The following is a 14,290-nucleotide window of genomic DNA, read 5'->3' on the forward strand; positions in this document are numbered from 1 at the left end:
GTGGCTTATGACTATACTACATGAGGCTGTATGAAAGGAAACCTTGCATGTTGTAATGTGAGTATTATTAGAAGTAAGTTAATACTAATCAGGAAGCTGTTGGTAGCAAGAGGCAGGATCCGGGGTTGGCGGGGTCTTTACTTCTGCTCTTTTTACTCCCAGTATGCATTGTATATAGTTCCTCCACCCAGGCCGCACGAGGTACCTGGAAGCCTCTGTATTGTAAATATCATTTGCCGTCCCTGATAAAGATGCTCATTTGGCCATCAAGTTGTTGAGTGGTCTTTTTGTAAAGTAGAAGTTACCACATATTTTTGGTGACGAGGTAAACTGGTTTTATGGACGGGTCAGCCCCGTTTTCGATCAGGAGCTGGGAGCGGGCGAGGAGCCTTGTGTTCGGATGGCTATGTTTGGAACGATCTGTGTGTTTGACGTGCAATTCGAGGAGTGGCTGGAGTACGAGGAAAGGTTGGGCAACTTTTTCTGTGCTAATGGAATTACTGAGGAGGCTAAGAAGCACTCTATTCTCCTGAGTGTGTGTGGGGCAAGGACGTACAAGCTGATACGGAACTTAGCTACGCCGCAGAAACCGGGAGATATTCCATATGGCGATCTGGTCAAGCTCGTGGGGAACCACTAGAATCCGAAGCCTTCGGTGATAGTTAAATGGTTCAAGTTTCACAGCCATGTCCAGAAGTCAGGTCAGTCTGTGGGCGATTTTGTAGCCGAGCTTCGGCAGCTGTCGGAGCATTGCAATTTCGGAGCAGGGTTGGATGACATGCTCCATGACAGATTAGTATGTGGCATTAATAATGCCGCTGTACAACGCTGCTTGTTGGGGGAAACCCCACCGTTGACTTTCAAGACAGCCCTAGAGATTGCTCAAGGCATGGAGCTGGCTGCTAATAATGCCAAGGATATACAGAAAGGATATGGGGGGTCGCAGTCGACGGCAGTGCCCCAAGTCAGGAGGGAGACTGGTAGACAGGCAAAGCTGGTGGAATGTTTCCGGTGTGGAGGGATGCACTATGAAAATGTTTGTAAGTTCAAAGAATCTGTCTGCCATGCTTGTAGCAAGAAGGGACATTTGGTTAAAAGGTGCAGAAGCTTAAAGGGTGAGGTTAAGTCTGGCAGGGGAAAGCTCAACAGGCTCAGGCAGCCACACACCACCTAGGAGAAGCAGACGGAGAGGCAGTGTGTGTCTACAGCATGTTTGGGGTGGAAACGGATGAGGGACCACCTGAACCATATTATGCCACAGTCACTGTCAAGGGAAAGGACATTAAGTTCGAGATTGATTCAGGGGACCTACAGGAGGACATGGGGGTCCAACCTGCCTCCCATCAGACCATCTAAGCTCCAACTCAGGACCTATACGGGGCAGCCCATACCTCATCTAGGAGTGTTATATATGTGGGTATTTCGGCAGGGAGCCAGAAAGCTGAAGCCAGGCTGGTGATAGCTAAGACTGAGTGGGCCCAGTCTTTTGGGTGGTGATTGGCTTCACAAAATCCGGCTCAATTGCCATGAAATTAAGTATGCACACGTGATAGAGGACATTCTGCAGCGTTATAGTGACATTTTCAGGGATGAGCTGGGTACACTGAAGGACGTGACCGTGAAACTCTATGTCGACTCGGAGGCCACACCACATTTTTTTAAGCCCAGGTCAGTGCCCTTTGCCATGATAGGCAAAGTCGAGGTGGAGCTGGTACGTTTACAGGGGCTGGGCATCATTGAGCCCATCCAGTTTTTAAGGTGGGTGGCTCCCATTGTTCCAGTTTTGAAGGCAGGTAAAACAGTGAGGATATGTGGGAACTACAAGTTTACGGTGAATCGGGTCTCTAGGCTGGAGAAGTACCCATTGCCACGGGTGGATGACCTGTTTGCGACCCTGTCAGGGGGTAAGCTGTTCACAAAGCTGGACATGAGCCACGCCTACCAACAGCTGCTGCTCGACGAGGATTCAAAGGAGTACGTCACCATCAATACGCGCAAGGGATTATTCAAATACAATCGCCTGGTGTTTGGAGGGGCGTCTAGCCCTGCCATTTTCCAAAGGAAAATGGACTCTTTACTATAGGGGATTCCACGTGTAGCAGTGTATCTTGATGATGTTGTGATAACGGGAGCCACAGAGGGGGAGCATCTGGCTAATTTAGAACAGGTGCTGAAGAGACTCTCAGATGCAGGGCTGCGGTTGAAACATGGGAAAGAGTCTGCAGGATGGTTGCATTTTCTGGGGGGCGAGGGTCATCGTGCCTCCCCCTGGCCGTTCACAGGTGGTGGAGGAAAAAGTGAGAGCTATCAAGGAGGCCCCAAGCCCCAAGAGTGTCACTGAACTCAGATCATTTTTGGGAATGGTGAATTATTATGGCAAGTTTCTTCCAGACCCCTCAAAGGTTTTGGCCCCACTGTATAAACCCTTCACAATGACACTAAGTGGTGGTGGGGTGAAGAGCAGGAGGAAGCTTTCAAGAAAGTGAAAGAACTCCTACACTCAGCAAAGCTGCTCGTTCACTATGACCCAGACAAGGAGATCACCCTTTCATGCGACGCTTCGCCCTATGGAGTCGGGGCAGTTCTCTCACACGTAATGGAGGACTGTTCAGAGAAGCCTATTGGTTTTGCTTTACGTACCCTGATGGCTGTGAGAAGGGATATTCACAGCTAGACAAAGAAGGTCTAGCCATTGTTTTTTACGGGCAAATGTTTTCATCAGTACCTCTATGGACGTGCATTCACAATTTATATGGACCATAAATCACTGATGAGCCTTTATAGGGAGGCCAGATGCATCCCACCGCTAGCCTTAGCCAGGATACAGCGTTGGGCTCTCACATTGTCAGCCTACCAGTATACTATCGTGTACAGAGCGGGTGGGGATAATGCAAACGCCGATGCGCTGAGTCGACTCCCTTTACCTTAGACGCCTGTTACTACATATGTGCCTCCAGAGACTGTGTTTTCATTGGAGAGGCTGTCAGAGACACCTGTAAAGGCAACCCAGATCAAGCAATGGACAGAGAGAGACCCAGTCCTGTCTCAAGTCAAGACTTTTCTTTTACAAGGTTGGCCCAGAGTCGTGGAAGGAGAGGAACTGAGGCCTTATGCCAAACACAAGACAGAACTGAGTCTACAGGATGATTGCATTTTCTGGGGGGGGGGGGGGGGGGGGTGAGGGTCATTGTTCCTGCCCTGGCCGTTCACAGGTTGTGGAGGAAATTCATGAGACTCATCTAGGGGTGTCTCGAATGAAAGGCCTTGCAAGATCCTACGTCTGGTGGCCAAGAATGGATCAGGATCTGGAGAACAAGGTAAAATCATGCACACAATGTCAGACCAATCAGAACATGCCACCACCAGCTCTTTTGCACCCATGGGAGTGGCCTGTCTACCCCTGGTCCAGGCTACATTTGGACTTTGCTGGCCCCTTTATGGGACAGATATTTCTTGTAATGATAGATGCGCACTCTAAATGGATCGAAGCTCACATCATGAGCAACATCACAGCCCCCTCAACCATAGACAAACTCGGGCAAGTGTTTGCAGTCCACGGGTTGCCTGACACTCTGGTCACTGATAATGGCCCGACGTTCACCAGCGAGCTGTTCGGTGAGTTCATGCGGCAGAATGGCATTCGTCACATTCGGACGGCCCCTTTCCACCCAGCCTCAAATGGTTTGGCTGAGCGGGCTGTTCAGACAGTGAAGGAAGGCCTGAAGCAGATGACAGGGGACTCTCTTAGTACCCGGCTTTCATGTTTACTGTTTAAATACCACCTCACTCCACAGACTACGACTGCAAGCACTCCAGCAGAGATGTTGATGGGGCGTAGGCCCAAGTCAAGATTGGACCTGCTGCGCCCGGACACGAAGGCAAAAGTGGAGAGAAAGCAGGAAAAGCAGAAGGAGGGACATGATCAATATGCGTGAGACAGACAGTTAGAACCGGATGACAATGGCTATGTGAGAAACAATCAGCAATGGCTACCTGGGTTTATTCTTAAGCAGAGTGGTCCAGTTTCCTATGTTGTTAAGCAGACTGACGGACGTGTTTTCCTCAGACATCAGGACCATGTGCGCCTGCGTCATGATTCCGGCTCAGAGGTAGACAGTTCCATGGAGTTTCCAATGGTGAGACAGACTACTGGGGAAGCATGTCCACCAGTGACTTTGCTAGAGGGAGACACACTGGCAGAGGGGGCAGAGTCCCCGGAAGAGGATGGACATTCTCACGCAGACAAACAGACCCCTCTCGTGTCCCCAATACCAGATCCAGCCAAAACATCCTCACCATCGATGCCCGCTGGGTCACTGGGGGGTAGTGCGTAGATCGCAGCGCCCTCGCAAACCTCCTGACAGACTGAATCTTTGACTGGATAGTTTCTTTTGTTGTTAGATTGAATGTTGAATTTGCCATTTATTTTTAAGTGTTTTTGTATTGGTAACCTGGTTGCTAATGATACCACTGTTTTTATTTCCCAGTTCTTCTATATTTGGGGAATGTTGGGTTTTAAAGGGGGAGAAGTGTTGTAATGTGAGTATTATTAAAAGTAAATTAATACTAATTGGGGAGCTGTTGGTAGCAAGGGGCGGGATCCAGGGTTGGCTGAGTCTTTACTTCTGCTCTTTTTACTCCCAGTATGCATTGTATATGGTTCCTCCACCCATGTCGAACAAGGTACCTGGAAGCCTCTGTATTGTAAATATCATTTGCCCTCCCTGATAAAGATGCTCATTTGGCCAAGTTGTTGAGTGGTCTTTTTGTAAAGTAGAAGTTACCGCAATGCAGAAAAGTAATGTCGACTTAGCCCCAATTTCTGGCCAATCCAAGACTTCAAGAGGCAACCCAGCACAAAAAAAAACAAACAAAATGTGATTGCATTACTTCCCAATGTATTTGTGTAGATTGCTTATCTTGTGCTGAGATGGCCCTCCCACATGTCTCATGTTGACTCTCAATGCCTTTAATGGACTCTCAAATATCTTCCCATAAATTCTTTTAAGCAGCTGTACAAGCTCATAAATGTTGCCTACTCGCTACCTGAACATATTTTGTTAACCTTGTTTGAGTAATAAAGTTTGGAAAAACAAATATTCACTCTATAATGAGAAATGATATTTAGGGATTTACCTACTTGGCTGTGTAACTTCAGAGGAAGATGAGCAGAGTCTCAGATGGTGTACAAGCATTTTTCTTTTTGCTGTAGTTATGATGGGTGTTCAGGAGGGCCCTTATGGAATTTTCAGGTGGAAGTTCTAAATCTGTTGACTCAATGCTTTTGATAATAACTATAAAAAGTTAACATAAAAAAGTAAACTTCGTAATTCCAATATATTCCCTTGATTGTTAATCATTAGCTCAACAGGAAACTTCTGTGAGTGTAGTTTGCAAAAATACTCAATTTAAATTTTGCACAACTATAAGATTGTTTCAAAATTGTATTACAGTAAAGGACAATATTGCTACTGGTATATTAGCCTTTCTGTCAGTGTCCCCCCACCCCACCCCACCCCCAACCAACTGCTGCACACTTCTATGGCTAACCTCACTGGTGTGTGTCAGAAACATGCTGCCTGAGAAAGTAATGGAGGCAAGTCACACATCAACTGGATGAGCACTTCAATCGCCAAGGCATGGTAGGCTATAGATAATAGATTGCTAATGCTCATTAATGTGATTAGTACAGACGGACAATTAATGGTCAGCATAGACATAGACACTGGCCTGTTTCTGTGCTGTGTGATTCTGATTTTATATCCTTCTGTTGTTTTATCCCTCAAGTTTGTTTTTGTCATGTGTTTATCCAGCTTCCCCATGATTGACCTTTCCAAACATTATCACACCAGAGTTGACTTCCATACTTAATCATTTAAAGTTATTGTTTTTGGTGTGAATAACTAATACTGGATTCAAACATACGACTATCAATTGCCTGCGAAAGCAAGTGAGCTGTGAGGAACAGTTGTGACCTTGAAGGTAACAATCTGCAGTGGAGTAGAACAGATTGACCAGCTTGGACAAGAGGGAAATGGGGCATCCAGGAACCAATGAAAACAAGAAAACTTGCAGATATTGGAAACCTGAAAGAAAGTCAGGAAATGCTCAGAAGGCCATGGATGCATTTGTGGAAAGAGGAACAGATTTGACAGGGAGTTTGAGGTGGAGCCAGAGAGGAAGAACTTGCTTTCCTAACTCCACAATAAATAAGGCCTTCTTTTGAAAAAATTGCAGTTTGGAAAGCAGACCCCCAGAATCTGGGTGAAAAACATATGAGAATAATCATCAAGTTATGGTAAGATTTGTCACTGATGAAATTTGAATTTGGACTCATTAAAAAAGGAGGTAGATCCAGTCTATGCACTTAAGAATACGTTGCGTGCATTTCATTCTAATTGAATGCACTAGATTTAATCATTTGTATTTTATCAATTTTCTTTTCAGATATTCGTAGGCCAGAGGAACTTTCCCTATTGAGACCGCAAAATATCATCTGTAAAAGGAAGAGTAAAGAAAAAATTGATATACATCCAATTAATGACGATGTTTTAGATTTGGATCAGGTACCATTATCCCCAGGATCAATAGGTAATTAAAATGCATTGATTCAATTTGGAACAAGATACCAGAAACCAAAATAAAAGCAGAAAAAGTTTGAAAAATTCAGCAAGTCAAGCTGCAGTCATGGAGAAAGAAAGAGTGACAAGGTTCCTTGTTGAGGACCTTTTGACAGAACTGGAGAAGCTTTCTTGCATTGCCTCCACATGAGTGCTGCTTGATCTGTGTAGAGAAAATATTTCAAAAATTCGTTCTTTGTTCTTTTCTGATTTGGCAGCAAGAGGTATCTGCAAGCAAAGGAGGCACTGTACACATTGTTGAAGGTTATAAGAAGTTACTTTGTTAGAAACATAGAAAACCTACAGCACAATACAGGCCCTTCAGCCCACAAAGCTGTGCCGAACATGTCCCTACATCACAACTACCTAAGCCCTCTGTTTTTCTAAGCTCCATGTGGTCATCCAGGAGTCTCTTAAAAGACCCTATCATATCCACCTCCACCACCGGCAGCCCATTCCACACAGTCACCACTCTCTACGTAAAAAAAACTTACCCCTGACATCTCCTCTGTTCCTACTTCCAAGGACCTTAAAACTATGCCCTCTCATGCTAGCCATTTCAGCCCTGGAGAAAAGCCTCTGACTATCCACACGATCAATGCCTCCCATCATCTTGTACACCTCTATCAGGTCACCTCTCATCCTCCGTCGCTCCAAGGAGAAAAAGCCGAGTTCACTCAACCTATTCTGGTAAGGCGTGTTTCCCAATCCAGTCCACATCCTTGTAAATCTCCTCTGCACCCTTTCTATGGTTTCCACATCATTCCTATAGCGAGGTGACCAGAACTGAGGACAGTACTCCAAGTGGGGTCTGACCAGGGACCTATATAGCTGCAACATTACCTATCCGCTCTTAAACTCAATCCCACGATTGATGAAGGCCAATGCTCTGTAGCCCTTCTTAACCACAGAGTCAAACTGCATAGCAGCTTTGAGCGTCCTAAGAACTGGGATCCCAAGATCCCTCTGATCCTTCATGCTGCCAAGAGTCTTACCATTAATACTGTATTCTGCCATCATATTTGACCTACCAGAATGAACCACCTCACACTTATCTGGGTTAAACTCCATCTGTCACTTCTCAGCCCAGTTTTGCATCCTATCGTATTGTAACCTCTAACAGCTCTCCACACTATCCACAACACCCTCAACCTTTGTGTCATCAGCAAATTTACTAACCCATCCCTCCACTTCCTCATCCAGGTCATTTATAAAAATCACAAAGAGTAGGCATCCCAGAACAGATCCCTGAGGCACAACACTGGTCATTGGCCTCCTTGCAGAATATGACCCGTCTACAACCACTCTTTGCAATCTGTGGACAAGCCAGTTGTGGATCCACAAAGCAATGTCCCCTTGGATCCCGTGCCTCCTTACTTTCTCAATAAGCCTTGAAGGGGTACCTTATCAAACGCCATGCTAAAATCCATATTCACTACATCTATGGCTCTACCTTCGTCAATGTGTTTAGTCACATCCTCAAAAAATTCAAACAGGCTCGTAAGGCACGACCTGCCTTTAACAAAGCCACATTGACTATTTCTAATCATATTACACCTCTCCAAATGTTCATAAATCCTTCCTCTCAGGATCTTCTTCATCAACTTACCAACCACTGAATTAAGACTCACTGGTCTATAATTTCCTGGGCTATCCCTACTCTCTTTCTTGAAAAAGGGAACAACATCTGCAACCCTCCACTCCTCCAGAACCTGTCCTGTCCTCATTGATAATGCAAAGATCATCGCCAGAGGCTCAGCAATCTCTTCCGTCGCTTCCCACAATAGCCTGGGGTACATCCCATCCGGTCCCAGCGACTTATCCAACTTGATGCTTTCCAAAAGCTCCAGTACATCCTCTTCCTTAGTTGAAGAATAAAATATAGAAAGAAAGAAAAATAGTCAATAAAGTAGTGAAAGACAAAATAATACTTATCGACCAATCATTAGGTCATGCTACACAATGTACTGTCGAAGGTAACCACAAGTGTCAGAAAGTTTTGCCAGTCTCTTTCCCTCTCAACATCCTTGTCTACCTCTAGCTCTTAGCACTAGTCACAGCTCAGCCTAAGATTCCCACTTTCAGAAAGGTATTGCCCCTTTTTATACCCTTCAAAGATCTAATGTAACTTTTACACCAGGACATTTCCATCCCTTAGTGGCACCATCCTGCACTTTCTTGCTCTTGTGACCTTCAGTCTAGGCACATAACCTAGAAACAGAGATAATAAGTTTATAAAAAGGAGCAAATTCTTCACCAGTATCAAATCTCAAGGATATGCACCATGCACATTTCTAAGCTATTACTGCTATTAAGCTATTAATGGTAACACCATTTTGTCTTACAAATTTCCATTTTGTGTTAAACATTTTAGCATATACCAAGGAGGAATCAAATTCAACTCTTTCCTTACAACCTATTGACTACTTCCAGTGTTTCTGTTGGTTGCATGTATAAAAGTGACTCAATAGAAATGCATTTGGGTTTCAGACAAAGCCTTTGTTTCATTTTAGCCTCTCTAAACATTGCATCTCTCAGTATGTATCGGTTTGTTTTAATTCTTATTATTTCACACATTTCAGGTAAAAAAAAGCCCTGAACTAGAAAAATATTAAATGCTGCTACTAGAAATTTATTTTTTCTAATAGTGCAATGTACTTTGATAATAACAAGAGATTCAGTAATAACTTGCTAAATAATTGGAAGTTGTAATTTGAAATTTTAAGCAAAATAACCCTTCTGAGCATAACAGAACCAACACTTGGAGCACTGATCTCTCCGTAATCTGGTGCAATTCTTGAGCTAACATGAGGTAGAATGATGGCCCATTTCATTGTTCCTTCTGATGCAATAAAGGAGATTTAGCGCATAAATGTACAAGTGTTGCACTTCTGATTGTGGAGGGAGCAAGAGATTGATGTTTCTCTGCACCAACTAGAACTGGGGATTGAAGTTGCCTTTTGACAATAGTTAACTGTCACTTGTATGAATGGGTCTCCAGTCTCCTCCTCACAGCATGCTTTTTCTATAACATTTCTTTCTGTCGTGTGTTTATAACCTGCCAACCCATTCACGTGCTACCACATTCACAAGATGTTTGGACTGGTGAGTAGCTGCCATTCTTTCCTATTGATCCTGATTGCCCTGAGACGATTCATGTTGGCACTAGAGTATCATTCTCAGGCACTACATAAGATAAAGCACTATTATTCTTTTCCTGCCTGGGAAAACCTCTCTAGATGTGCCTGGGTAAAGTATAGTCACAGTACTAAGGCATGTCTAGCCCTCCTGTTCTTTGTTCCTCTTCCAGTTAATATAAAATACTATAGTGATGGGTAACTGAATAACCTCGTTGGTAGGCCTTAGTCCTGTAACAAGGAGACTAGCAAAGTACCAGCCACTACCCTCAGTCTCTCTACTGCTGAGAGTCCAAGAAATGACATTGTTAATATTTTCCTTTCTTCAGGCACTACTCTACAACACATCAGGACAACATCAACTAATCCACCCTGTCTTTCCCTCTATTAATGTAAACTCTTGCCACATCAACCTCTCTCTCCACTTCTGGAGTGTATTTCTCACTCCTTGCATCCGTGTTACAACTTGCTGATTTGTATCTTTCTGTCTGTGTTTCCAATGAGGCTTCAGTGCTGAAGCTGTCCCAAACAAACTTGGTGATTGTAGACTGGTGTTTAACCCTGGTGAGGGGGAAGAATTGGGTAGTTTTGGGGCAGGGGAAGAAGCTGGAGCACTAATGCTTATCTTGGACACTACCTGACTGATGGTCTGACTGGACAGCTCCCATGCATTTAGCTGCCCCAAGCAAGGTAAGGATACATCCAGAAGCCAGATATCACAGCACCAGGTATAAAAATGCTGCTGTCTTTGCTTGAGTTGTTTCGTGGGTGGGGGTAGAAAAAGCAAGCCCCTGAAAAGTTAGCTAGGCAGGGGCTGTTGGCAAAAATAAAGGCCCCTTTATCTTGAAGCTCTTCACTGATTTTGTGGGAGTGGGGAATGGGGAGGGTGCTGCTTGTTTTACCAAGCGGAAAAATCTCGCATCTTGGGTTGGTTTTCTTAGCTTCCAGTTTCTGTCTGCAGCTGTGAAAACGGGTACCATGCCTGGAATGATGTCAGTAGATGTGTGTGACATGCTAGATGCATAGTGAATGTAGTTCATTCCCTATCATGCCTCATCCAATTTACTGTTGGATAACGATTTGCAATAGGAAGTGGGCTCTAATGGAATTTAACTTGGGGAAAACATATTAATGTGAGATTTGTATTTTTAAAAATGGGTAAATGTACACCAATTTCTGGGTAATAATTTTCACACACCTTAACTGAACTGAATTAATATTTGGTGCATATCCAACAATTACCGAGTGACATACAGCAGCAAAATAATCTCAATTACCATTTCCAGCAAAGTTACTTATTGAGCAACATGTTTAGATTCTTACAGACAATAGGTATCAGAGAAAACAGCGTGCTAGCTGAAATGTTGCCTCACTTTGGCATTCTTAGTTTGTAAATTATTATGGACAATTTCCATTTAAACAAAGTATAGTGATGATCTGTCATTTGTCTGAATTATTTTATTGAATTAGATTTGTATCTTTCTCCAGACATATTGCCTTGTTTCAACAAGATGTTTTATACAAATGCCTGCAATTCAAAAGTCAGTTGCACAAATGTTTCATCATTCCATTTGTTTCATTGAGCAGCAAGTCCTGGACTGTACAGCAAGACGATGACTCCCATATATGACCCTGTCAATGGAACGCCTGTTTCTTCTACAATCACTTGGTTCAGCGATAGTCCTCTAGCTGAACAAAAATGCAATATTCTAGCTGTTAGTCAGCCAAACATTACGCCAGAGGTACTGGCCAAAATGTACCGGCCACAGAATCAAGTTGAGAAAGCAAAACTAAATGCTGGGTAAGAATGTTTGAAATGGATTGAATGTTTGTTAATTGGAACTAACATCTGAAGTAAATTAATCAAAAGCAATACCTGCCCTTAAGTATGCTTGTAATAAATATTGCGGTAGTGATTTTCTTTTTAAAGGAACAATTGTTTTTGAAGCTTAGAAGATATTTTATATAGAATACCTTTGGTTTGTATGTAGAATATTTACATAATCAGAATATTGCTTTAGTTTTTAGCTTATCAAAGGTAGATAATAAATTTATGCAGAAAATCATCAGATTCTTAAATAAAATTTCAAGAGAAAGCAGAATGCAGAAGATGCTGGAAAATCTGAAATAACACAGATTTTTTTAAGCTTTCAAAAGAAAGGTAGTAAATTTAAAATATTAACTCCAGCTCTCTCTCCATAGACTCTGCTTGACCAGCTGTGCAGATCCACCATTTTCTTATTTTTTTAATTTCAGTCAACTCAGTTTTATGTCCCATCATTTTACAAGTGTTTAACCCTTACTTTGTACTTGTAGTGCTAACATTATTGACTACTACTTAGTAAGTTTCCCAGAGCTTTATCCAAGGAGACCAAAGAATACGAGACAGTGCTCTCTTTGTTTTGTGTTGAAACCTATTTTCTCAGTTTGCTCTTTCTTAATTTGGGCTGTTAACTTGTTGAGAAAAGGTTAAACCATATCTAATGCATTGAGCAGAATTTTTGAGAAAATTAATCTGGTAGGTAAGTGTTAAATGAAAGTAAAACCTACTCAGCATGTTACTTAGCTGTGAAGAAAGAAACTGTTAGTACTTCCAACAAATGGTGCAACTTGCATCCTGGGAATAGTTTAAAAATGTAGGAAAAAAGTGAGTTTTAAAATGCAGACAAAGATGAGGGATGGGAAGAAAGTTATGGCTGTGATCAGGTAGTAAGCAGGAGAGAGTAAGTTGCAAAATGAGGAGATAGTAAGAAACTTGAATAATTATCTGGAAAAAAACATGCATTCATGTTTAGATCCCTGCAACATGCTCAAGTAATGTTTTAAATGGTTGAGGAACGTTTGTATGTTATTTTAGCATTGCTCCTTCCATGTAAGGAGCTCTGAAGATTCACATGAATGCATGAAAGGTTTCTGCTAATTTAATCAGTTGCTCAATTTACTGGAAATGCTACATTACACCTGGCACCACAGGAGTAGAGAACATGCCAGCCAGCCGCTTAAGTAAAGGAACAAATATAAAATCTGGCAAATGAAGGTAAAACCTTTCCATTAGTGGTCCACCAGGATAGAGATGGCATCACTATGATTATAGTGGAGGTCTGTCAGTAAGAATTAGGACCTTTGCTAGGCAAATAATGTGAACGAAGGCAAACATGGTTACACAGGTATCAAAAACTTAGGTGTGTAGGTTTAAAGTGGTGGGAGAGTCTTTTAAAGGGGAAATGAAAGAGGTATTGATATTTTTTACTCAAGTGGTTGATATCTGGAATGCCCTGCTATAGTGGAGGTGGAGGAATCAGACACAATACTATGTTAAAATTGCATTTAGTCAAACACTTGAATAGGTAAGGCATAGAAGCATGAGCAATTGAGATTAACATAGATGAGAAAAAGGTCTGTGTGGATATGGTGGTCTGAAACTCCTGTTCTTGAGCTGTATGACTCTGTGACTCTGTGACTCTGGGTATTCCAAAGTATTTAATGAACAAAGTATTTGACACACCATGGTCTTAAAACCTTTCACACTATTGTTTCCACATGTGAGCGATGTCACTGACCTGGTTTGATTTTCCTGCCATCTCATCGACAGTAATACTTGTGTAGGTGGTGATGTTGCTCTGATGATCGTGTTTCAGAGAGCTGCTGCCTCTCGCAGTAACACTTAGTCCTGATCATTTTAAAAAACACAATGAAGCACTGGGGTTCATTTCTTAAAAGGAAGGATTGAAAAGCTGAGAAAAAATCTTAAACTTGTTTGGAACCTTGGGCTAAATCAAACTGGCTATCAAATGAAACAGGCACCTGAAATGGTGCAAGAAAAGACAAGACTACTATAAATAATCCAAGATTGTCTGTGGGGAAGGTTGCAATTTAAGGCCCTGCAGCCATTGCACAACTTGGGGCTATAATCCATATAAAACCCCTTTAGAGAGTGAGATGAAGCACATAAATTGTTATAATTAGGAGCTGGGTAAGAAGGTGATATTCTCTTGGTTACATGATGAAGAAAGGGAGGTGTTTTGAGCATTACATAACTGCTAGCATTCACTGAATGGCCTGTTTACAGTGCATTTTGGGTAGTTCTGTATAATAGTTCAACTACCTCCACCCGAAGTTAATCGTTACCTTGTAAGTGCAGGATTTCTTCAAGAACTGCTGTACCTGAGATTACTGACCTCTAGATACTCAGCACTCCTGGCAAACATTAATAATGCGTTGGAAATGCTGCGGGTGGCATTTGGGTGCAGGCGAGCACAGAGAGTGCCCATATTGACAAAGTTATGAAAACTGTCTTCCTGGGTCAAAGTAATGTTGCAGCATTTGGAATTATTATACAAAACTTTATCAGGATAACATGGTAAAAATCAATTGCAAAAATTCTGACTTGAAAATTCAATTTTGATGCATAATAAATGTTGAAAAATAAACATCTTTAAATAGTAGATACTTAAATATAATAGAAAAATAGAGTTGGTATTTTGGGCAAAGAGATTAATCTAGTTTGCTTTGAATCCTTCCTATTGTGTTTTA

General features: G+C 42.4%; 1 protein-coding gene across 1 annotated transcript in view; it reads left to right on the plus strand.

Annotated features, from left to right (window-relative positions):
- fermt1 (FERM domain containing kindlin 1) overlaps nt 1-14,290 on the plus strand; it is a 79,529-nt gene that overhangs the window by 20,983 nt on the left and 44,256 nt on the right. Inside the window, exons 4-6 of the mRNA XM_059985250.1 lie at nt 1,554-1,904; nt 6,397-6,591; nt 11,345-11,558. Coding sequence (XP_059841233.1) covers nt 1,554-1,904; nt 6,397-6,591; nt 11,345-11,558 — 760 coding nt within the window. The remainder of the gene's footprint in view (nt 1-1,553; nt 1,905-6,396; nt 6,592-11,344; nt 11,559-14,290) is intronic.

Source organism: Hypanus sabinus, chromosome 12 (assembly GCF_030144855.1).
Source record: "Hypanus sabinus isolate sHypSab1 chromosome 12, sHypSab1.hap1, whole genome shotgun sequence".
Taxonomy (NCBI): Eukaryota; Metazoa; Chordata; class Chondrichthyes; order Myliobatiformes; family Dasyatidae; genus Hypanus; species Hypanus sabinus.